General features: G+C 36.7%; 1 protein-coding gene across 7 annotated transcripts; it reads left to right on the top strand.

The window, feature by feature from the left end:
• Positions 1 to 287: 287 nt before the first annotated feature.
• Positions 288 to 25670, top strand: LOC149545530 (internal alternative NAD(P)H-ubiquinone oxidoreductase A2, mitochondrial-like). 7 transcript variants are annotated; one of them, XM_089790695.1, is made up of 10 exons: positions 288 to 724; positions 4425 to 4514; positions 4693 to 5383; positions 7809 to 8028; positions 21795 to 21955; positions 22084 to 22149; positions 22320 to 22483; positions 22821 to 22935; positions 24489 to 24668; positions 24996 to 25670. In XM_089790695.1, the coding sequence occupies exons 3-10, from the start codon at positions 4814 to 4816 to the stop codon at positions 25146 to 25148; spliced, it is 1629 nt and encodes a 542-aa protein (XP_089646821.1). In that variant the 5' UTR covers positions 288 to 724; positions 4425 to 4514; positions 4693 to 4813; the 3' UTR covers positions 25149 to 25670. The 7 variants fall into 7 exon arrangements, with proteins under 7 accessions (XP_089646821.1, XP_089646818.1, XP_089646816.1 ...); XM_089790692.1 differs by having other exon boundaries at positions 460 to 724; positions 4425 to 4595; positions 4691 to 5383; XM_089790690.1 differs by lacking the exon at positions 288 to 724 and adding an exon at positions 3044 to 3233 and having other exon boundaries at positions 4425 to 4595; positions 4691 to 5383.
• The last annotated feature ends 702 nt before the right edge of the window (positions 25671 to 26372 follow it).

Below are 26372 nucleotides of genomic sequence, written 5' to 3' on the forward strand. Positions count from 1 at the left end.
TCAAAGTCAAGGAGATACTAAACCACAAATTTCAAATCGAACGATAGCTGGAAATATTTTCAAAGCAAGTTGAAAGCACGCCAAGCAACAACTGGCGATTTTCTTCCCCGCGTTGTTTAAAATAGAAATATAATAAAAAATTAGAACGCGGAATAAACGATCTATAGCCTCCTCGAAAACATGAAATGCATTACAGCCGCCAGGAAATTAGTCTCTTTCTTTTATTTTTCTCGACTGTTCCGATACGACCGAAATATTCCAATTTTCCTGGGAAGGCACGTCACTTTAGAATTAAGTTACATCTTCCGAAAATTAAGGGAGCAGGTTCCTTGTAGCACAAGGAAGCTCTTTCCGGTGACAACGTGGCTGCTGACATGTCGCCGGTCCAGACACGCGTCTGATGAGGTGTAACGTGCCGTGAACTTTCTAGGTTATAAACGTGGCTACCAAAGAGGGGTAAGGGAGAGCGGAGAAACTGAGGGAAGAAAGAAGGGAAAATATCGTTACAGACTCCGGAAAAAATCATGAATGTGTAAGAATTCAAGCAAAGCTTTCTCGGAGCCTACGCCGTTGCAAGCGTTGGATTGTTTGAGCATTTTTATGGAGCTTTATATCTGTGTTTGATTGGAGGAAGATGGGCATAGTTTTAGTTTTTGCTTCAGCCAAATGACGGAGACATTTTGAAGAGAACGACTGACTTCATCTGGCGATTGGTGGAAAACAAGTAAGTTTGAGTATTTTTGGGGTGGTTGTTAGGGAAATTTGATGAACTAACGATTTTTTTTGTTTACTTTGATTAGTGTTGTGATTGCCTTTTTTTCTGTAACAGTGCATTGGTGTTTAAGTAGTGTTTGGGAATCAACTGTCCTTTTCGAGCTGTTTATTTAGAATTGTTTGAGCATTGTTTTTTTATTGAAGGGTGGGGATGGGGGAATCTGAAAATTTTGGTAAGTCGGGAAAAGCTTGAGGCGCCAAAGCCCCTGCATCTATTTTCTGTATGTTCTTTAGAATTGCATGTTCTTGTTTATGTGAGTGTTCGGGAAATATCCGAAAAATTTGGCACGTTAGAAAAGAAGAAAAAACTTGAGCCGCCATTGCCCCGGCTTTGGAGTAAATTAGTGCATTTGTTGATAAAATGAAATTGCCGTTTAAGTATTCGAATGAGCCATTTTTCCATTCGTTTGTGATTTTTTGACTTCATTTTTTTGTTGAGGGATGGAGATTATTCACGCATTTTCAGGGTATTTGAGAAAAATAAATGTTATTTTGGAGTGTTGAAGTGAATTTTTCGCATTGTTATAAAAGGTGAAAAGTTTGATACCTTCAGGAGATATTATGGTAAAAAAGTATTGGAGTGATTTGTTTGAAGACGGTTTGAATACTTCATTTCCTGATTCTGGCCTTTCTATTATTTGTTTTCTAGTTAGAGACAGACAGAGATCTAAAATTCATTATCTATAGAGACAATAGATGAAATTTGAGATCGCGAGGAAGAAAATTGGAAAATGAGTAAAGAGAAACCAATCAGAGCAGACCGAGAATTTCTGATGATTTTTCGCACATTTTGAAGGGATTGGAAAAAAACAATCTTATTTTGGAGCGTTGAAGTGAAATATTTGGAATGTTAAGAAGTGAAAAGCTTGAAATCTTCGAAGTACATATTATGCTAAATAAACAAGTATTAGAATAATTTGTAAGGCGGTCTGAATGCTTAATTTCATGGTTCTAGTTAAAGGCAGCGATATAAAATTCATCATACATGAAGAAAATAGATGAAATTCAAGGCTGTGAGCGAGAAATATGGCAACGGAGGACAGAGATTCCAATCGGAGGAGAGGGACAATTTCTTATGGTTTGAGGTTCGGGATTCCTAAAATTTTCTGTCGATCTGGAGAAGTTTCAAGAAGGGCATCAAATTCGTACCACGTGGGAAAAGTTAGTTTTCGGTAGAAATTTAGGTAGAATAATACCTTCAAAGATTCTCCTCTTTTTCAAAAAGGTGCTCTTTTGACTTCGGAATATTCAATTGATGTCGACCGCAGTTCCGACCTGAATAAGTCTCCTTTCGTTAAGCGAAATGGCTATCCAGCCGACGGAATTGCTGCCTATTGCAATTAAATAATTGATTATAGTGGGGATTAATGATTGAATATGAAAAATAAATAAAGAATCAAGGTTTTAAAATTTGGGTTAAAGGAGCAAATAATTAATTTAAACACTTTAGAGTTAATTATGGTTAGAATATTTAATTTATTTTGTGTGAAGTTTAGTTTGAAAATTGTGATTGATTTTGTGCCTGTCAAAATGTAGGTTTTTATGGATTTGATGTAGGCTACTAATTTTCTTACTATTTTAAAAATATTTTGCCCTTCCATAAAACGTATTTTTATTACTACTAATTATATATAATTATTTAATTAATAAAAGATGTAAACATAATATTTAAGCTTAAATAATTATTTTATATTATTAATACAAATTATACATAATTATTTTTAATTAGTAAAAGATGTAAACATAATATTTAAGCTAAAATAATTCTAAGTTTGGACAAGTAAACATGACAAGCGACTAGGCCAATAAACACCGTGTAAACGCATATTATATCTTGCTATACATACAAGGGTATATATACATGTACTGACGTAGTGCGATTTAATTCACCTAGTACGGTATTTGACATAAAATATAACACATAGAACGTCACTCTCCGGCATGAATTCCCCACATGAAATTAAAGGAGCGCCTTCGTTAAATAAAAAATTTCTAAAACATGGACAGCTTGAAAATTACACAAACGGCTTTGGACCAGCGGCGCGTCACTTCGTGTCGTTTTTCATTTCCCAAAGTTAAGGAAGCTCAGTTTTCGTGCAGCACAGGTAAAGCGTTAAACGCGGTCCACTTACCTACTGACATGTCGCCGTTCTGTATATAGTTGCTCCCTACCGTGGTACGTGCATCTGTGCCATAGGTTTTATGTCGACAGATACCTACAAGAAAGAATCGGTGCAAATATTGCGCAAAAGACAGTTGGGTATGAAATTTAATGAAAATGGGATGAGTACATTTTGGTTTTTCTAACATTGAATTTGAACTGGTGTCTTCAAAACTTATTTGTGAGCCGAGCTTCCCAATGCGGGGCAAATTCAAAGGGTTTATGGTTTTACCAAGAATTTTTAGTGGAATGCGGGTCCTATGTCTGAGGAAGTATCGATTTAATCCGATTTCCGAGGGTAAAATTAAAGAAAGATTCACCGAGTTTATGTATTTTAAAATTTGATGTTTCGGAAGTTTACTATTTTTATTGATAGAATCAACGTTCTGTTTAGCATTTGATTGGTTTTCTTCAGCCATTTTATACGAGTAATTTTGAATGCTTTTTTCGATTAGTTGTGCCTAGGGACAAAATCAGAAAATCTTTGCATAATCAGCAACTTAATACAAAATGGAACTTCGTATATGTTTCCCGTATGGAAAATGGTTAGAGAAAACAGAGTAGTTCGGAAAATAGTCTGTTTTGAAGGGTTTTGTAGTTTGAAAAATGGAGATTCCTACAACATTAAAAGCCTGGACAAGAAATAAAACATAGGCTTTGTAGAAAATATTGAACTCGAAGCTAGCAAACTATTGATAGATCATGGTTTCAGGAATGAGAAGCTTGAGCTATTCTGTGAGGTCTTCCCGATAAGAAATGAGAAAGTTGCTTCAAATAATTTCAGCTTCATAGTATATTTTAAATTCTTGAACCAACGAATTCAAAGGTATACGCATCCCTGCCCTAAAGCTAATTATAACATCCCCAGCAAAATCATCCAGTCCTTCAATATGTCTTAAAAAAGTTTTACTTCTTTAAGCCGTCACGATTAGGAGTTGCATAGTCACTTAGGCCTTCACTGTACGAGATTCGTCGCTTGCTGGATGGTCATGCTTAACTTAGGTTTCTATTTGAAGCGTATGATAGTTTGATTTGATAGTTTTCGCTTTCAGTTTTTACTCTCTTTTGGATTTGTGAAGAAAACAAAAATTCTAAGTAATGAAGTAAGTCCTAATGAATTAAATTCATTGAAGGACGGATTAAGCCGAGATGCTCTTTCGGTCGATTGGCCTTATTTGTTGAATATTATTCGTTTTATTTCCGAAAGATAATATTTTTTCACGTTCCAATCATAAAGAAATCTTAGGAGATATATTAATGAATCAACTAATTTCTTAGGGAATCTTTTCTATTTAAGAGGGATCGTGGTGGATACCTTAATTAATCTGTCTGACAGAATTTTACAGAGCAGTAGAATGATCATCTTCTTTGATGAAACTCAATTTGCATTCTGAACCTAATAATGTTAAGCTTTTTAGATTTTTGTTCGCAGTTCGTCACTGAATAATATTTTTTTTATGACTTGTTCCCCGTGTCTTTTCTTAATCAGAAAGAAGACTTGCAATTACGCTCGATGAGTGATCGCTTCATGTTTCAAGTCACGAGAGAATGTTACAAGCATAATAATGGAACACTTCAAGTTAAGATCTAGCCTGTTTGTTATGATCCTGTGGAATTAATCTCAAGCAGAGCACCATCTGTATCCGCCCTGGTCTTTTCCAGGGATTAGTGTTCAGTTTTTTTCAAAGCTAATGCAGTAAAATTTCGACCAGTATCCTGCCGATCTTCTTTTTGAACATCACATTTTTTGTTTGTAGTTGAATCCTATTTGAAAATTGATTCAATAGGAAGTGAAAAGAAGACAATTCAATTAAAGGCAGAAGTTTACTGCATCGAGGGACTTTGGATATCTAAGGAGGTGCCGAAGATTTAAACGTCATGGGATTACTGCCATTATCCAGAAGACTACTTCAGGCGGCCGGTAGTCGTGTATTGGCAAGGAGGGCTGCAAATGAAGCCTCTCGGTTAATACCGTCAGTATATGCATCTGATTTTGTTAAGCCCAGTTTATGGTACTTCTCAGCAACAGAAAACCTGTTGAATTATCGCATAACCAGGTCAATTGCTACAACATCGCAGATCCTGCATCCTATGGCCGAGCAGGTTCCTGTGGAGCACAATGAAAACGAATCACTTGACAGGGTGGAGTGTTTGCCTGGTTTGGAACCAACTAAGCAGGGGGAGAAGGCGCGAGTTGTAGTGCTCGGTACTGGCTGGGCTGGCTGCCGTTTGATGAAAGGACTGAATACTAAACTGTATGATGTTGTTTGCATTTCACCAAGAAATCACATGGTTTTTACTCCTCTGTTAGCTTCTACCTGTGTTGGGACCTTGGAATTTCGATCAGTGGCAGAGCCCGTTAGCAGAATTCAGCCTGCTCTGTCCGAGTCCCCAAACTCATACTTTCTGCTTGCTAAGTGCCTCAATGTGGACGCTAACCGTCATGAGGTAAGTCAGCTTTTAATTTTCCATGGGAAAGCTCTTTCCCTACAGACTCGCTGTTCTTATCTGAAGGATTTTAAACTAAAAAATCGTCTCTTTGTATGCTTAGAAATTTGCTCTGAAGTATAAATTATCTATCATAAAGTCTAAATTGGATTGTCGTCTTCTAAAGCATACATAATTTTGCTTTACACTGTTTCTTATGAATTCTGAATTTGAAAGCATTTTCTTTTAAATCTGAAATTAGCTTGTCATAATTTCACATTGTGGATTGGTTTGGGAAGTCCTTTACTTAAATACAGGTGACAAGAATGTAGTAAATGTGACCAGATCGATATCATTGGTTCAAGATTTCAGGGGAAAAAATACTGAAATTGCTTTTAATAATTTCCCCATTTTTTGTAGATTGGAAAGCCCATCCTTTAAATGCTTCCAAATTTGCTTTAAGAATTTTGCGTAGAGTTTAAACTAGAAAGTTATTTCTTTCTCACGAGATATTGGGTTCACATGAACTTAATGAAATATGGGTTAATAAAAACTCTGCAGTTCAATCCTGATATTAAAATTTCAATCCTGATATTAAAATTTAATACTACAGAAAGTACCTCATATTTGTTGATTTGCTTAAAGTTTGACATATTTGTTGAAAGTACTTATCAATTGATGAGCTTAAGGGGCTTTCTAATGAATGGTTCATAAGGCACAACACTTGGTGAAGGTTTTGCAAATGGGGTTGCAAGCTTTGGGTTTAACCATGGAGGAAACTCCGTAGTTAAGCGCGCTCACGCTGGAGTAGTACTGGGATGGGTGACCTTTCGGGAAGTCTCGGTGCTTCACCCCTTTGAGCATCACCTAGATCCAACGAGTGCTAAGTGTTCCATTTATTCTCATGAGAGATGGATTCATGTTGAATCACTACTCATGAAACATGGGTCAATGAGTTTGACTCAAAAATCACACAGTTAAATCCTGATAGCAATATCACAATTTGACTCGCTGTGGAAATCATCTCCTACTTGTCAATTTTCCATTTTAAGTCACTTGACATTAAAGGCAACAGGGCAGAAAATTAGATTTGGAATGATCCAGAACAGTTTCTAAGTACTGTGGGATCGACAATTCTTCATGATGTTTAATTGGAAATCATTTTTTTCTAAATATGTGACAAATTTTCTTTCATTATGTCCCAATGTAGCTAATGTCACGTGACCATAAGCGGGAAAGATGAAATGGACGTGGGAGGGAGTCTATAAAGGTCTAGTTTGGAAATCATTTAGCTAAGTTAGCTGACATGTAGGAACAGTTCATCGAACTTGCACAATTAGAGAGCAGGGAACTAGTCAAACGGGCTGATTGTAATTTACATATATAATAATATATTCAGTTTGCTCTTCCTCTCACATGGAGATGGCTGAGACTAAACTTAATCTGCCTCTATATGTTAATGGATTAAAATTTGATTTTTTGAGTTTAAAAGAGGTCAATGAGGATCAATGGTAGATTCTTGAAGAATATCTGATATTTTGAGCTGCATAGTGATTGGTCACTCTTATGAAAAGGAAATAGTAATTCATGAGGCGGTTTTATGATGATGAGGATGGTGAGGTAACTGTTGGGCTGAGTGAAAGAATAAACTCATTTTATAGCAGCTTAGTTAAAGGAAAATTTGTCAGATCATGGAATGTGGATATTGTGGTTTCTCATGTATTTGTCAAGCTACACGGGAACTTTTGAGTGGCAATTTGGTGGGTGACATAGCCTTGCAGGTTATATCTATCTGACTTGGTGAGAAAAAATATTTGTGTTTAGGGCAATGCATTACAATCTAAGAGGTCTGCATTACACAAACCAATGAACTTTCCTCAAGCCAAAGATCATGAACCTATGGTCCTATCCCTTGCTTTTTTTTCTTGCGTCAATTCAATTTCCCTAAATTCTACGTTATCTCATATCTACACTGACATGTTACTTTATCAGTCACATCCATGCCTTCATCACATTCAATATATTTTGTAGGTGTGCCTGCTTGTACTACAATGCTTTGGATGGTGCAATGCATCAATCGCACTAATGACTACTTTTTTTTTATAATTTGAGTCTATCAGTTGTTACTAAAATTTGGATCAACTGAATCTTTGAAGATCAGTTCTGTAATGTTGTAATCATTCAGCATATTATTTTGTATTATTTCCATCAGGTTTTTATATTTTATGATGAAGTATAAAATTCTCTTTCTTGTCTTTGAAATTATTTGTATATACTAAAAGGTTTTCTATTATTTTTTAATCTTATTATGCAATGTTCTGTTTAAAATTTTAGCCAATTGAACTAATTAGCCATTTGCCTGCCTGTATTTTCAGACAGTTGCATAGCAGTTTCTTAAAAATCTTACTGTTAAAGCTATAATGACATTATCTTGTTTTGGTTTCAGGTTTATTGCGAGGCTTCTGGGGATAAAAGTGAATCAATCCCCCATCCAAACTGGCGCTTTAAAGTTGCTTACGATAAGCTTATTATTGCAGCTGGAGCTGATCCACTGACTTTTGGAATACAGGGTGTTAATGAGCATGCTATATTCCTTAGGGAAGTTCATCATGCACAGGAAATACGGAGGAAGCTTCTTCTAAATCTAATGTTGTCAGATGTGCCTGGTAAGCTATGCCAAACGTTTCTTCTAAATTTAATGCTCTCAGATGTGTATGCTTGGTCATCTTGAAAGCAACTTTCTATTTGTAAGAGTTTTCTAGAAACTTGTTTGAACTTGTGTTGTCCTTGAGCTAGCTTGAGTGATTATCTAATAGACTTCATGAAAACTGATACTCCATATATTTCAGTGTCATGTGCACTCGCAAATGTATGCCATTGTAATTTTGTAATTCCAATGCCTGTTCCAAATTTCATTTATGCTGTTGTTGACAACTAAACCATCATATTCTTCTACCTAAGGTCCGAGTGACTATTTAGCAACAATCGTGCATACTCAGACAATCTTGTTTTATATTCTGGATTACAAACTTAAAAAGAGTTACTCCATTTATATACGGAATTATGTCAATTTGACCAATTTTTTCAGGATTGTCTTGAAAGATTTAAATGTGAAGTCTTGAAAGGATTTAAATGCGAAAAGAAAAAGCAGCAGATGCAAAATAACTAAACAAGAAACACAATAACTAAACAAGAAACGCAACACCAATTTATCCTAGTTCACCACAATAGTGGCTACATCTAGACTGAGCAGAGTATTGTATTTATTTGTAAAAGTTCAAATACAAATGTGCAGGAGCAGCATATTTAAAGGCTCCAATTACATTACATATGAAAAGTCTTGCGAAACCAAGGGACACACAATTGGAAGGAAAAACACCCATTACTGTTGGCCTTCACATATCAACAGACTCCCTCCTGAAGGACAAGCAATGTTGCAATTGATCACCCAATACCCTGCTTAAATGCTGCTTTATCTTTTCTTCACAAGTCGAAGAGAAGTCCTAGCACATTCAAACTTCTCTTTGGTGACAACCTTCGTGAAAATATTTGTTTGTATCAATCTTAACAATTTTTAGCTGGCCTTCTTCAACTGCATAACGAACAAAGTGAGCATGTGCATCAATGTGCTTAAAGCAACGCTGTGATGAGTGATTATGAGCTATGAAAAAAGCTCTATGGCTATCACAAAACAAATTATATTCACTTTATAAAACTTTCAAGTCACCAAGCAATAGCTGAAGCCAAATCATTTCCCTTGTACCTTTGGAAAGAGGCAAGTATTCAGTCTCAGCTGAAGAAAGAGCAATGCAATGTTGCAACCTTGAGGCCGAATTAATAGCAGCTCCAACAAACATGAAGGTGTAACTAGTGGTTGACCTTTGTTTGTCCAAGTCTTCGGCAAGGTTTGAATCAGTGTAACCTTGCAACTGAACCTTATTACTTCCAAAACGTAATGCATAATCTGAAGTGCCTTTTAGATACCTTAGTATCCATTTAACTACTTCCCAATGAACCTTCCTAGGATTGCTCATGAATCTGCTCAACTCCCACCACATGAGCAATGTTGGGGCGTGTAGAAACCATGGCATACATAATGCTATCAACTATAGACTTATAAGGAATTTTCTCCATGAATTCCTTTACTTCTTGTGTTTTAGGACACAATTCAGAGCTTAAGCGGAAATGACCAGCAAGAGGAATAGGAGAAACTTTTGCATCAGCCATGCCAAACTGTTCAACAACTTTGTCAAAATATTGTTTTTGAGACAAAGTGAGTTCCTTCTATTTCCTATCCATTGTGATCATCATGCAAAGAATCTTCTTGGCTACCCCTAAATCTTTCATGTCAAACTTTCGTGCCAATTTCTCCTTTAATTCATGAACTGTTTTCTTACTTGTGTTGGCAACTAACATGTCATCAACATAAAGAAGGAGAATGACGAAATCACCATTAGGAAGTTTCTTGAAGTACACATGGATATGATTCGCATCTTGTGAAATTGTGTTCAACCATGAAGCGATCAAATTTTATATACCATTGTCTTGGGGCTTGCTTAAGGCTATACAAGCTCCGATTTAATTTGCAATAAAGACGCTCTTGTCCCTTCTTGACGAATCCTTGAGGCAGCTCCATATACAATTCTTCTTCTACATCACCATGTAGGAATGTGGTCTTGACATCAAGTTGCTCCAACTCAAGATCCCATGTTGCTGCTTATCCCAAAACAGTTTGAATGATTGTTATTTTAACAATCGGTGAGAAGATCTCATTGAAGTCTATCCCCTTTTCTTGATCAAATCCCTTTACCACCAATCTGGCTTTGAAGCATTTTCTACCTTACGCTTACTCTTTCAATCAGTATACCCACTTGTTCCTAAGTAGTCTTCCATTTGGCAGAAGAGAGACCAAATCCCAAGTTCAATTCTTGATGAGAGAATCCATTTCATCATGCATTGCTGCTTGCCACTTATCACTGTATATATCTTTGAGAGTGGCTTTATAGGTTGTTGGTTCTGAGAATTCAGAAACCAAGATTGAAGGCGCTGCCTCTTCAGTGAACAATAACTCATAATCAGAGTATTTGGTGGGCATTCTTCTCTCTCTACTGGATCTTCTTAATTGAAATTTGAATTTGTCAAAATTATTAATGGAAGAAATTTCTTCAAATGGGGAACTAGTAGCTTTAGTTCTTCTATTCATATTTTGTGAACGATATCTATTGTTATTGGTAATTGTGATAGTCCCTTGCCCTTGTAGATTGGTGCACTCTTGATTGGCAGGTGAGATGCCAAGGTTCTGCAAGATGTTTTTTGTATGTTTATTAGCTCTCAATAATGGTGTTTGACCTTGCTGTTCATCATGAGGTTGATTGTGTTCACCGAGTGAGGATGGAAGAGAATCCATCATAGACAATCTCTTGTGGGCAATATCATGGAAGCCACTGATATTAGGATTTGATTCTACGGAGATTAAGGGTAGTCACAAGTTCAAAGACTCATTGTGCCTAAGTCCTCTGATGTCCAAGGAGTGTGCTTTGTCATTGTGAAATATGTCAGTAAACTGTGGCTAGAAAGTAGTTTCTTCTAGAATTGCAATTATGGAGATTGATATTTTTAAAACCACAATTGTGCTTGTTTCCAGCTTGTGATGGCATGTATTCTATGTGAGCAGTGGGTATATCCACGTGTTGGAGTATCGATTTTTGTGAGTTTGAAGCGGGGACTGATTGATTCATGCGGACAGGAGACAGAGGGTTATTGCAGTTGCTTGGGATATATTCCATCATCGCGTTTGTTTTAGATGGGATTGAATTTTGCCAGAGATCTCTTGCATACGAGTTCCCACTGTGAGCAGCTTGGTTCAAATTTGCAGAGGTCTCTTGATCTCGTTGACAAGAGTCTCGACGCCCCATTTCGTTTCTGACCTTGTGTCTTGACTCTTGGCAAGCACAAGATGCTATTGTATTTTGAGCATCGTTTGTATTATTGAATGCTCTATGATCAGCGAGTGCTAGAGTGGTTTGCCAAGCACGAGTTTTTGTGAAAACTGTCTCATTTATATTTCTAAATTGCTCTGAGATTGAGTCTTCTATCGGCATTCCACTAATGCTATGATCTATGTCATTATCAAAGGTATGTTCCCTGCCATTTATTTGTATACCTTGACTGCTGGAAGGAGTAAATATTCCATTGTTTTCTTGGGGAGATTGCCATTTGCTGCTCATATATGACTGTGATGAATTTCCAGATTGTGTTGAAGTAACAGAGTGCCCATGCTGAGAATTTGTGCCATCGTTCATCATGTCAAATAAAGGAATGTATTCTTTGATAGGAGTTTCATCTTTAGAATGAGGAAATATCTTCTCATTAAAGATTACATCTCTGCTCCTAATTATTTTCTTATCCGATGAACTCCAAAGTATGAAGCTAAATGGATCTTCTGCATATCCAATGAATATACAAGGTTGTGATTTGGGATCCAACTTGCTTCTCGTCTCTTTAGGGACGTGTGCAAATGCCTGACAACCAAAGACTCAAAGATGAGAGTATGAAACTCTTCTTGCTTCTCTTCTCTTTAGGGACGTGTGCAAATGCCTGACAACCAAAGACTCAAAGATGAGAGTATGAAACTCTTCTTCCTTGACATTCCTCTTCCGGAATTCCAAAGTTCAACCTTGATGAAGGACTCTGATTAATTAGATACACGGCTGTGTTACATGCCTCAACCCAAAACTCTTTCCCCAAACCTACATTGGAAAGCATGCACCGAGCTTTCTCAAGTGTTGTCCTATTAAGCCTTTCCGCTGCCTCATTTTTTTAGGGGTATAAGGAACAACTTTCACCCTTCGAATGCCATTATCTGCACAATAATTATCAAACTCCAGCGAACAAAACTCACCTCCATTATTTGTTTTCAAGCATTTAATCTTGTGACCTCCATTATTTGTTTTCAAGCATTTAATCTTGTGACCGCTTTGGTTTTCAACAACAGCTTTGAAAACTTTGAACTTAGAAAATACTTTAGATTTATTGGCCATCATATATATCCAAACTTTTCTGGTACAATCATCAAGGTATGTAATGAAATATTTAGCCCTCCCAAGGAGCTTACCTCGGTAGAACCAAAGACATCTAAATGCACGAGTTCCAATGGTTTTGCCTCAATGTCATGCCCATCTTTCTAGAAACTGACCCACTTTTGCTTGTCATAAAGACAATGTTCACAAGACTCCAAGTTTGTTGATTGGAGACTTGGTAGTTGATCCCTTTTGAGCATTACCTCAAGTCCTTATTTGAGATTGGAGACCTAGTAGTTGATCCCTTTTGAGCATTACCTCAAGTCCTTTTCTGCTCATGTGGCCTAATCTTTGATGCCAAATGTTTACCGCATAGGTTAATTAAGAATTGCACACAGATAATGAACACTAGCTCGAACAGCAGAACTCTTCTTATTATTCGCATACGCCAAGATATTACATTAGGTTCTGATATGATGATGATTACAATGATCCCGAAGGGAGATATAAATACTGTCCGAGGAACCTTCTTGAAGGTATCCGTTGGCCACATACAACATGTCAACTACAATAATAGAACTTTCTGGATACATCCCAATACATGTCAGCCTGACGGCACACATCTCGATACACTGACAGAAACCTTCCGATACACTGTCGGGAACCTCCCGATACTCCGTCAGTAACATTCTGATACACCGTCGGGAACCTCCCGATACCTTGTCAGGAAGCTCCTGATACACTGTTGGGAACATCCTGATCCCTCGTCAGGAAGCTCTTGATACATCGTCAGGAACATCCTGATACCTCGTTAGGAAGCTCCTGATACACCGTCGGGAACATCCCGATACACTGTTTCCTGACGACACCAAAGTGCCATATCGCTGCCCACAATTGTCATAACAACACTTACTTCGGTAGGCCTTTCAAAGAGATAAATGTAGAAGTTGTGAAAACCAACTTCATAGATTGCCAAGATCACCTGCATGCAAATAACTTGCTGAAGAGAAACTGAAAAAAGAAGGAAAATACAGAGCTTGGAAGAACTCAACAAGATGAGAGAAAAATTGTATTCCCAGATTGATTGAATGCTTGAAAAAAGAATTACAAGAGTTCAACCTTAAAGGTGAATGAAAGCCCTAAAGCCTAAAAAAGCTAGGTTGCACAATATAATTAATAAAATATTAATTATATGCACCTACAAGATAGCTTAAGCAAACTAGAGTAATAGGCAACTTATTTAATTAAATCAAAGTGATTTAATTAATAAGTATAAATAATTAATTACTCTAACACCCCCCCTTAAGTGAAGCTCAGGAGGTAAGCTAACCTAGCACAACTAAGAAAGCAGGAAAAGATGGGTCTCGGCAACAAGGCCTGATCAGGTACCCTATCATAACAAGGAAATCTCTGTAAACCGGAGACAAAGGAGAAAACCCAATGGGAAAAAGCCCTCTCCAAAAAGAGATAGCAAAGAATGTTCAAGAAGATAGGAACAAAGAGAAGATCATGAAGAAAACCACAGAAGCAGAAGAAGCCGCAAACTCTGTAAGAAAGAAACTGCTGATTTGAAGATCCTCCACTAAAATAGAAGGCACAAACCGAGAGTGTCTATATGGTAGGTGATCCATCTCACCGAAATGCATAGGTAGTCAGCCACTGCAATCGCCTAGTATATAGGATCAAATACTGAATACATAGCTCACTCCAACGAACCATCGAACCAAGGAAGCATTAGAACTAACAATATAACCCCCCTTTAATGCAGACGGGGTGAGGTGACAGGCAACTGAAAAGATGGGCCAAAAATCTCCTACAATACAGGAACCAAACACATCGAGAGTGAGGTACAGACACCTATAAAGGCATGTGCCACCGACACTGCATGAGGCAAAAAGAGGAAGAGGGCACAAAACTGGCAAACAACTATCCCCCCCTTGGCACTTTATAAAATAGTGCGAGTACAACAAACCACAATAATGAAAAGGATCCCGAAATGCAAGAGTGGCACTTTATCTTAGTGCGTTTGCATAAAGATGTTTACAATGATATCAACAATGATCAAAATAGGAAAAAAAGCTGATACAAAAGATAGTACAGCCCAAAAGAAGAGATCCCATGCTAAGAAAATGATCCCCGGACCTGAACTACCCAAGATATCCATCATAGAGCAAAAACGCTAAAAACATGATAAAAAGAGCATGGGGTAGAATCTAGAAGAAATTACATCATTTCTAAAAAGTAGATAGAACCAGCTTTCCAAAAATATCACGTTTTCAAAAACCGGAGATGGGACGCACAAGAAACGCTCGCCGGAGTCAAAAATACAACTTCAGACTTCAACTGCAAAAACAGGAAGCTAAACTACATCAAAACCAAAAAATTCCTACACCACTGTCTCCGTCTTGGAACCAGCTTTCTGGCGCTTCTTTCAGATCGAAAAAAGATCTCCGTATGCTCAAGATATGGCAAAAAAAACTGCGAGTAGGTCAAAAAAGGACCTGGAGTGCTGGCAGGGGTGCTGATGCAGGATGACGTCATGCTTACGTCATCAAAACCTTAGCTTAAATTTGACGGCCACGGGGTTGTCACAGCAAAAAAGGCCACATGTCATGCCACGTGGTAAAGAGCTTTCTCGACTGGTGACGTGGCAGGGGCCACATGGCATATGCCAATGTGGCACCTGTGCCACGTGTTAGCTGCAGGTTGGTTCGAAAACGCCATGCAGGTTGCTGAGGAGGCGGGGCCGTAGGAGGGCGGCAGTCGCAGTGGCGGCAGATGCCGCTGGCAAGGGTGGCGTTCGGGTGTCCCACCGGCGGCAGCCGGGCCGGGGCTCCTTTGCAGCGGCTCAGCCGGCTGCCACGGCCGGTGATCTGAGTGTTGGTGGCCGCCCAACGGCGCGTTGGCGGAGCGGCAGATTTATATTTTTTTTGAATTTTTTTTTTTGAAAAATCGCAATAAATGCATTCGTAAGGCCTCCTGGGGAGCAAAAAAGTTTTGCTTGACGCTACGAAAGCCAAAAAAGACAAATTTTATATGGATCCTGACTGTAAATGGCCTTCCAGATCAATGGCAGCGCCATTTGGGCCCAAAGTGCTCTGAAAAATTGCTCTTCCTCCTGATTGAAGAAGAAACCTCAAAAAAGCTGGGGTTTCTAACTCTGAATCGCAGCTTCAAAAATCATTCAACAGAGAAGCAGCAGGGAGGCTCTGATACCATGTAGAAGTTGTGAAAACCAACTTCACAGATTGCCAAGATCACTTGCATGCAAATAACCTGCTGAAGAGAAACCGAAAAAAGAAGGAAAAAGCAGAGTTTGGAAGAACTCAACACGATGAGAGAAAAACTGTATTCCCAGATTAATTGAATTCTTGAAAAAAGAATTACAAGAGTTCAACCTTAAAGGTGAACGAAAGCCCTAAAGCCTAAAAAAGCTAGGTTGCACAATATAATTAATAAAATATTAATTATATACACCTACAAGATAGCTTAAGCAAACTAGAGTAATAGGAAACTTATTTAATTAAATCAAAGTGATTTAATTAATAAGTATAAACAATTAATTACTCTAACAATAAAGACCACCAACTTTATTGCCTTTGGCAATGATCCTTGAACCCTTGGCGACTTTCCAAGTATCTGGATGAAAGAATGGATGAAATCCTTGTGCAAAAAGCTGACTAACAAAAATAAGATTTCACCTTAATTCGGGAACATCTTTTAACAACCAATGGCATTGTCGAACATCTTTTAACAACCAATGGCATCGTCTTCCAACTGCAACATAATGTCACCTTTGCCAACTATTTATTTATTGTCTCCAAGAAATACTTCTCCAAATTGCCCTTCATGGTAATTTGTGAAGCAATCCATACATGGAGTGGCATGGAAGGAGGCTCTAGAATCTATCACCCAAGAATCTGATTTTGTGTCACTTGTAGAAAGAATTAAAATAGTTTCTATTTATTTATTGTCTCCAAGAAATACTTCTCCAAATTGCCCTTCATGGTAATTTGTGAAGCAATCCATACATGGAGTGGCATGGAAGGAGGCTCTAGAATCTATGACCCAAGAATCTGATTTTGTGTCACTTGTAGAAAAAATTAAAATAGTTTCATCTTTTTCATAAGCTGCATTTGCTTCAATATTTCTCTTTCTCTTGTGCCTTCTTGTAAGCCTGACAATTCCGCTTGCAGCTCCAATATTTCTCTTTCCCTTGTGCCTTCTTGTAAGCCTGACAATTCCACTTTGAGTGGCCAGGTTTACCACAAAACCAACACTCTTCATTCCTACCCCTAGACTTTGATTGATTGGGTGATCTAGATTTCCTTTGATTGTAATGATTATTACCTCTATGATGGCTTCTTCCCCTTCCCTCGATGCTGACCATGGTGAGAGCATCATCGGATGAGGAGTCTTTGTTACTCCTATGTCTTCACTAAGTAAAGTGGCAACAACTTCATCGTAGACCAGCTTCTTCTTTGTGGAATTTGAAGTGCTAACAGCTATAACTACAGGATCCCAACTGTCAGGTAAGGAGCACGACAAGATGATGACTTTAGCTTCATCATCTTGAGTCATACCAATCGAGGTTTCTTGACATAATAATGTGTTCAAATCATTTATATGATTTGACATCGTAGTCTTTCATTTTTAGTTTGTAGAGCTTTTTCATAGTGAAGATTTTATTTGCAGGTGACATGGTCGTCGCATACATGCTTTGAAGTTTGTCCCAAACTTCCTTTGTTGTCTTTTTGTTCAAAACATGAACAAGACATTTTTTGATAGTGAAAGAAAGATTGATGCCGTCGTCTTCTCATCAATCTTCTTCCAATCTTCATCCAACATCGTAGATGGTTTCTTAGATTTTCCTTTGATTGCGATTGATAAGTCTTGCTCGACCAGCAAAGAGCACATCTGCACTTTCCACAGGTTGAAGTTCTTGCCTACGAATTTCTCCACTTTCGCATCCTCCATCTTTCTTGAAATTCAAAACAACGATTTTCAATCTTCACGACTTGTGCTTTGATACCAATTGAAAGGATTTAAATACGAAAAGAAAAACCAACAGATGCAAAACATTTAAACGAGAAACACAACACCAATTTATCTTGGTTCACCACAATAGTGGCTACGTCCAGACTAAGCAAAGTATTGTATTAATATGTAAAAATTCAAATACAAATGAGTAGGAGCAGCATATTCTAAGGCTCCAATTACATTACATATGAAAAGTCTCGTGAAACCAAGAGATGCACAATTGGAGGGAAAAACACCCATGACCATTGGCCTTCACATATCAACATGTCCTAGACCTGTGTTGTCCAAGACAGCTTTAGTCAAATCTAAATCACTCCAAGAAAATTAGATGCCATATGTTAAAGATTAAATACATATAATAATGATTCATAAATTCAATTCCTATTTCAACTTTTCTTATTAATAACATATAGTGAAATCTAAAAACACCAAGAGAATTAGATGACTTAGGTTAAGCGAAAGTAAATGTAATCATGATTCCTAGGTATAATTCTTGTTTCAAATGTCTTGCTTACATTGTTTGGAATTCCAACCATAACGCCATCTCATACAAATGGAAGCTAGGGAATAAAGGTATGTGGAAACTCTTACTAGGCTGATCTTGGAGGAGAGCATTGTGTGAAATTTGATTACTAAAACATATATGTATGTGGAGATGACCCATTTGAGAGACAAACCCACACTCCAAAAGGAATGCAATGTAGTATTTAGTAATCTAAACACAGGTTATAAATACTTGTAGAGCCTTTACGCAATAATCACCAACCACAGATCTTGAGTAATTTTGACCACATAATAGCATTTTAAAAGCTTACTATCAATACCTTCATTTCAAGCACCCACTTGAAGAGAAGTAATACCCAAAATCATATCAGGTACACTTGAACTACATATCAGGTTATGAGGTCCTCTTGATTCAAGCACATGCTAATGCTTACAATTCCCATTCCCAGGTTTAGGTTGGGTTTTTTTTGGGTGTGTGTTTTTAGATAAATCTTCTCAGATCTCCTATTTTGATTGGATTGCAAAATCTGCTTATCATGATCTGAAAATAAATACAAGTGTAATGTCCCCTTTTGGCACTTCACTTGATTTACCCTAAAATTCCTAAGTAGTTTTTGGATTCGGCTTGGAAATGCCAATTTATTTGCTTGCAACTATTGAAGATTGCAGCTGCGATAGAGATCTTTATCTCTGATTTTTCTATTGAGAAACTACTTCTATCTTGTGTCAACAGTTGGAGAAGATATTTTATGATAATATTATATGAAAAGACGTGTCGTACGAAGAGTCGGGCGTTTGAAAATACGAAGAGACTTGTTTTTGGAAATTGAAGAGATCTTTGGTTGTGATATGAAGAGTCCTCTCTATTTTATGTGCATATGTGATTGCTTTGTGTGTGCATATATTTATTGTATTAAGTGAAAAGCATTGTACTTGAACATTTTTATATCAATAGAAGAAATATTTGTCTAGTGTGGCTGGGTTTTTCCTTTCAATTTGAAGGGTTTTCTTAGGATAAATCTCGTGTCTTTTGTACCTATTTTTCCTTTATTTATTGTTGTTTATCATTATTGCTGGGCATCTACTAAGAGGCTGTTGATTCCCAATGATTAGCATAGATCACTGTGCATTTAAATCAGACTAATGATTTGTAATACATTTGACAATCAACATACTTAAGCCCTGATTCCTACTTGTCTCCTAAACATCAATCCTCCTTAATACTTGTCACAAGGTGCTTGGAGACCATCTACAAATAGGGTCCCTTAAGTTCTCCAGAACACATGTAAACACCCTTCTTGGGACTCTTTCCTCAAGGCTTCAGAGATACACATGCATACCCCATCTTGGGTCTTGTGAGGATTTACACCCGCCTCTCCCTATAAACCACCATATCCTTGTTAAGGGGCAAAAGGAGTGACTAAGGAATAGACAATTATATAAACTGGAATTACCAATGTAAATTGTAATGACCCTTACTATAAAGGCCACTGAAACCCTCAAACTGGATTTAGGAATTTTGTCAAACAGTTGGCATGTAACCGAATAAGGCTGCAATATTACTAATTCTTGTACAACGAAACCTCAATATATGATGCCAATAATGTATGAACAACAATTCCAGATTATAACACTACCAATCTAAGAGATAGATGACAATATGAAACTCAAATATGAAGTCCAATGCAACTCTGATTTTATGACAGCAAATAGAACTGATTACAATGAGAGACTGTCACAACTATGCACTTCTAATACATCAAGCTCTTGACAATGCAATGTTATGACATGAACAATAACCCAGTTCAGATTTGGAATGCAAATGACGAAACTTTTACAACAGTTATTAATGACTGGAAATAACTATTAATGCAATGACAGTGCTGACTGTTCTAATCCATAACATGCAATATTTTGGCAATCAAAACTTCAGTTTGTGCACCTGGAATAGCTCCAATTTTGCCGGATATGAATGCTGAATTAATGCCACACGAAGACCTCACAATCTGCCCCAAACCGACTCACAAAATTGCTGCTGCTGCCCAACTGACAGGGCCGTACAAGTACGACTGCTAGATAAAAATATTGCAGCGTTTTTTTGTCACTCCAAAAGCAATAAATCTGGGCGCCTAGGGTTGTTGAATAACCCCCTAAAATATGAAATTCATCTGTCAAGCCAATTAGGAGTTATGAGCAAAAACGTGGGTCCAAACCCTGGACTGGCAGTCTGAAAATAATGCACAACTGTGTCTACAAACCCTGTTAATCAATCCACAAATGCTAGGGCACAACTGAAACCCTTATTCCAACCAAAGAAAACCCTTATAACTGAATCTCAATGGAGTTCAAATGAGATGGCTGAATTACCAACTCCTCAAATGTAACAATTTAGGTGATATTTCACACCCTCAAAGTCGCCAATCCAAGGGAGTGATTCATTCCCAAAGATCAAATAATTTGCAGACCCAAGAGACTACAAATTTGCTCCACAATGGAAGAAGTAGAAGAAATCTCAAATCCAAGCATGTCCAAAATGAGAGGCCCAACCCTCTATTTATTCACTTTTCTAAGAAGTTGCTAGAACTTCTAGAAACATCCTTTATAAAATCTCATTATAATGCACTTTTTCTAGAACTTCTAGAAACATCCTTTATAAAATTTCATTATAATGCACTTTTTATAATAAAGTAATTTTATAAAATAAAAAGTGCAACTCAACTTAATAGGCCCCAATAACACATAATAATAAAATATAACCTCTTAACACTTCTTCAAGAGCAAGATATGACCATTTGATCCGCAGAATTGACTCTCTCTCCACACCATTTGCCTACGAGAGTCTGGAATAGGCAAAATCCATGATCAATGTCATGTCGAACTAAAGAGGGGACATTACATAAATCTTGTTAATTTTGCAATAATACATAAAATAAGAATAGTTATAATATTTATGTTGTAAGCCACCATATCCATGGTAAGGGGCTAAAGGAGTGATTAAGGAATAAACAATTATATAAACTGGAATTACCAATGTAAATCTTATTAATTTTGCAATAATACATAAAATAAGAATAGTTATAATATTTATGTTGTAGGCTCTACATCTGCTTTGACTGTAGTAATCTTCAGATGTAATCATATTTTAAAATAATTAATCTAATATATAATCAAGACCATCATGCCAAACTGATATTCAACAGTGGCTGGGATGATCTGCCAGCCTAAGAAGTTGGATCTACCAGTTGGAAGGCTCAGACTTGCAGGATTCTAATTTTCAATCTCTTTGTTTTCCTTTGCCCAATCTGATGTCCTCAACGAATGACAGGAAACTTATAACTGCATTCTGAAATGAGGAGTTGCATTGAACAAGACACATCTCATGTCTTATGGTAATGGCATACCTTCATTAAGTAATTACCAAGTCTTTTGATTGCACTTGTAATGTCCCCAAATTGGGAAAATCCTAGTTCAGTCCTAATCAACTGGAAAATTAGGTTTAGAGAATACCTTGCCCTGATTTGTATTCTGGCAAAGAATGTTACAAAAATTTCATTCATATTTAAATAAAGAATTCATATCAAATAATATAAAAAGATCATATGTGCCAAATGTATAAATAACAAGAATCACAATTGGATTATGAAATGAAAAGACTTGAGGTATAGTAGCTTAAGGATAGATTTCAAATTGGATGGCTTTAAGGCTTGCAAATTTGGATCATGTGTCATTTTTCAAAACAGTGCTCAAATTATCATTTTTTGGTATTTATTAATAAAATCATTATATTTATATATTTTTATTAGAATGTCTTGATTCATCAGGAATTAGATCGTAAATGTCCTCATACTTAGAGTTGGTTGCAATTGCAGGAATTACAGAGGATGAAAAAACGCGTCTTTTACACTGTGTAGTAGTAGGTGGTGGCCCTACTGGGGTTGAATTTAGTGGTGAATTAAGTGACTTTATCAAGAGAGATGTATATTATAGATATGCTCACGTTAAGAACTATATTCATGTCACCTTGATAGAGGTAAGGAACCTTCAGGCTTCCCAACTTTGATAGGATTGATAATTTTGGTAGAGGTTTCAGAGTACTGAGTACTGACAATGAAGGCAACAAGTTATTGACCAACTTGTTTTTTTCCTTTGCATGAGCAGGCAAATGAAATTTTGTCGTCTTTTGACGTGGGGCTCAGGGAGTATGCAACTAGACACTTGACCAAGGTAAGGAAAATTTTGAATGTCAGAAATCTCCTAGAGGATGGAGTAATAACATAGACATTAGCATTGCCCAGTTCTACATGATGTTATTTAACTTATTTTTGATTTTGTTAATTTTGGTTTAAAAACCTTTTCTACGGAGCTGAATCGTTATAACTGCCTATCAATTTCAGGCAGGAGTTAGACTTGTTCGGGGTGTTGTCAAAGATGTCAAACCTGACAAGTTAATACTTACTGATGGGAGCGAAGTTCCATATGGTTTACTAGTCTGGTCTACGGGTGTTGGCCCCACTCCATTCGTGAAAGACTTGAAGCTTCCTAAATCACCTGGTGGCAGGTATTTCTTTTTGCAAATGACAACCTGCATCGTAAATGCATGATTACATGTTTTTTAATTTTAAAGTCATGTCAGAAATTTAAATATAACGATTTCAGTTGGTTGAAAATTTTAAATAAATATATATTCTATGCTGTTCAATACCTAGTAGTTTCCAGAGAACATTTTTTATATGAAATCTTCTGGTATCCTATATTTTGATAAGGACTCTTGAATTACAGGATTTTAAAAATTTGAAATAAATATATATTCTATGCTGTTCAATACCAACCAGAGAACGTTTTTTATATGAAATCTTGTCGTATCCTATATTTTGATAAGGACTGTTGAATTACAGGATTGCTATAGACGAATGGTTACGAGTTCCTGCAGTAGAAGATGTATTTGCAATTGGTGATTGTGCTGGTTTTCATGAAAGCACCGGCAAGCCACCACTTCCAGCCTTGGCTCAGGTAACTTTCTATCAATCTTGAACTCTATAGCATAAAAGAAGGTATGAGTTGAAATTTGATATTCAAACTGAGACATTCCACTTGAGATTTTTTCCTCATCGTTAGAAATCTTGGAAATATTTATCTCTATTTGGTCAGCAATTTTATTTTTCTAAGCATCACAATCTTTACTTGAATTTTTTTCTTTTGCCAGAGTAAATTTGTTATTAAATTTGCCTTCCTTTGTTGCATTATTAGACTAAAGAGCCATTACCTATTTTACTTTATTATATGCTGTGCAGAAGTCGATAAAACTATACTTGAAGTGTTTTATGTTTTACATCTTATCGTAAGTGTTGGTTTTCTAATTTAATTATTTCAACCAATTTCTGAAGCCATAATTGATTTTGAGCTCAAGCAAGGGTCTATTGAGCTTGACTTTAGGGAAATTCTTCTGCCAGAAGATGCATTGGTTTTATACCTTGCAACAGAAGACATGACTTGAGCCATGGAAATTGAAAACCTAAGTTAAAGGGTTCAAGTTTGGGGACAGGTGCGGGTCCAAGAACCCGGTATGTGGGTATGTGAATTTTTTTTAGGGGTTTGGATATACATATATTAATATATAACATACAGAATTCTAAAACTAAATCATTTCATAGAATGATACTCTAAAACTAAATCATTTCATAGAATGATACTTCATTAATCAATGCCAATTGCCAAAGATAATTTTAAATGCCAATTGATAGCAGAAAAGTATTCAAATCTGCATATATATGTACCCAGCAAGTACAAACCCAGCAGGTACCCACAGACATACCAGTACCCAGTACCGGGCCTCTGGATACGAACTGGTATGAGGCCTCTGGGTACGAACACAGTAACTTAGTTGAAAACTATAGAAATCACTATAGTTTCCTGGTAGGAGGGTTTACCCCATCCAATTAAATGATGGCTTGAAAGTTCTAGGTCAGAATCTTTTAACAAGGCACCTTGATGCCTATGCTCCTTTCCAACTGAAGCTGTTGTAATATTGTCACCCTGCCCCTAAAACATCATAAGCATCGGGATTGCGGGCTTCAATTGAACTCCCTTTGCTTTAATGGAAATGGTATAACCTGATAGCCTATCTAGCTGGAGTTCTCGACTTTGGTGGAACAAGCCGTTTTGTATAGTTGGAGGCCTTCTATGTTTAATTTTTTTATATGCTGAAAATATAAAATGCCGAGAAAAATCTGGCTTGATGAACTTTAGTGTGCCTTGTTTCTGGATTCAACTGAGTAAAATTCTTTTGGATCCAAACAAATCTTACACAGTTGAACTCAGAAATAAAGATTTGCTAATTAGTATGGACTGTGACACAGTTGAACTCAGAAATGAAGTTATGCTAATTAGTATGGACTGTGGAAATTTGATTTCTAATGATAAACGTTGGTCATTTTCCCTCTGGTGGAAGTAGTACATTCGAGACAACATGTGGAGTATGAGCCCTATTTTCTTGCTATAAGTAGCATACTGATAAACATTAGCCCTGGGGAGCTCAAGTTGTAATTTTATGCTCTTAATGACAGGTTGCCGAGAGAGAAGGAAAATATCTCGCCAGTCTGTTGAATAATCTGGCAAAGCAAGGTGGGGGGAAGGCAGATTCTTCTGCAGACAAAGATTTCGGGCAACAATTTGTGTACAAGCACATAGGAAGTATGGCATCGGTGGGGCGGTACAAAGCTTTGGTTGATCTCCGCCAGAGCAAGGTAAAATGCAATTAATGTTGTCCTTGTGACATTCTACAGTAATAATTTAGGAGCGCAAGATTGAAAGCAACGTTTTGGATGGGATTTTTCTTTAGGGAACTTGTTTATGAATCTGGTGAAGCTTAGGGTTCAAGATTCAAATGCTAGTTCATGCTTATAAGGAGCACAAGATTGAAAGCAAGAATAGAAAACATATTGAATTCAAATACTCTGAAATACCACGAATAAAGTCTTCCTGCAGAAACATTAGATACATAATATCTAATATGATGTTTTCGATCCATTTGTTTACTGGCGTGGCTCATGTAATGCAAATTTTTTGACCAGGAATCCAAGGGCGTATCAATGGCAGGTTTTTTGAGCTGGCTAGTCTGGCGATCAGCATATCTGACACGAGTGTTAAGTTGGAGGAATAGGTTTTACGTGGCAGTAAACTGGGCTACCACATTTGTGTTTGGTCGTGACATTACACGAATATAATCCAAGCATTAACTGTGTTCTCTCAGACTGTAATAATGCACGGTTTGACAGGAGAACAAGAAATTTTGAGAGCCCTTCTTTGATCTTTAAAACAGGTTATTGCTAATAATTTTTTAGTCTGTTCTAGCTTAGGTATAGTTTTATTTATTGAATTTGTTTTTTCCTGTATCACAGTAAGAGTACAGTTATTTTTATATCTGGAAGAAGATTTTGTGTCTCTTTAGATCTCTTTGAGGAGAAAATATGCTTGCATGGCAGCTTCTAAGCATTTTTAGCATATTGCTTTGGACAAAATTGCTATCATAGCATGTCATGAAAGAGGAATAAATGGTTAAGCAAAATACAAGAGTTGGTGAGTTGTAAATCTTATTCAAATTTGAGAGCTCCCCATATGCCGGGAGAATGACAGTGCCTAGAATTTAATAGGATTACATTTTGGTGGAATTTTCTAAAACGAAAGAAAGTCACCATTCAAAGAAGAGCATTTGCCTCAATTTTATGAAGCAATGTTTTATTTATTAATTCTCCAATTCTATTTATTTCTTTCTGTGAAAAAAATAATATCTCGAATACAACCAAATAGGAAAATGATATAATAATTTTTTTGTTTCTGGATTTTTGATTGTCTAAATCTTTTTAGAGCCAGCGTTTCGGGTCACACTTTGTGAACCATCATTAAGACAATAGAGCAGTAAGGAGTTAAGAAATATGCAGGGTGCAGAGATAGGGGTTCATAGTGTGTGAGCCAAAATGTTGGCTCAAAAAAGATTTACACAATAAAAAATTCAGAAGCAAAAAAGTTACTATAATGCTTTAATATTCTTTTCAAATAAATTGGACAGTTCTTTCCTTCAAATTCCTTAAATATGCAGCACATGACAATTTTTTTTATTGTCAACGTGTGTTCTAATGCAATTTTTGCAAGGTTCTTTCCCTCAAATTCCTCTGATGCAATTTATAAGTTTTGTACTTAATTTTTTTTAACGCAAGTGGATAGTTACAGAGAGCCACGACTGAAACTGAGAAAATGATCAGGTAGTTATAAACAATAGAGATTCTTAGTTATAAACTGAGATTGTACTTAACTTCTTTGAAGAGAGACAGAATGTTATGACATTTGTACTTAAGCAAAAGATACTATTCATTCGGTATTGCGAAAAAAACTAATGATTCATCCGAGAAGCCTAGAAAATTAAAGGAATCATATGGTTCATTTTTTGTGGT

Source organism: Cupressus sempervirens, chromosome 7 (assembly GCF_028749045.1).
Source record: "Cupressus sempervirens isolate cs-2001-9-10 chromosome 7, ASM2874904v1, whole genome shotgun sequence".
Lineage (NCBI taxonomy): Eukaryota > Viridiplantae > Streptophyta > Pinopsida > Cupressales > Cupressaceae > Cupressus > Cupressus sempervirens.

Excerpts from the sequence above, each read along its gene's own strand:
- LOC149545530 (XM_089790695.1), top strand. The coding sequence starts at position 4,814 with ATGGGATTACTGCCATTATCCAGAAGACTACTTCAGGCGGCCGGTAGT. Across the intron at positions 21,956-22,083 it reads TTCATGTCACCTTGATAGAG|GCAAATGAAATTTTGTCGTC; the intron begins GTAAGGAACCTT and ends TTGCATGAGCAG. Across the intron at positions 22,150-22,319 it reads CAACTAGACACTTGACCAAG|GCAGGAGTTAGACTTGTTCG; the intron begins GTAAGGAAAATT and ends TATCAATTTCAG.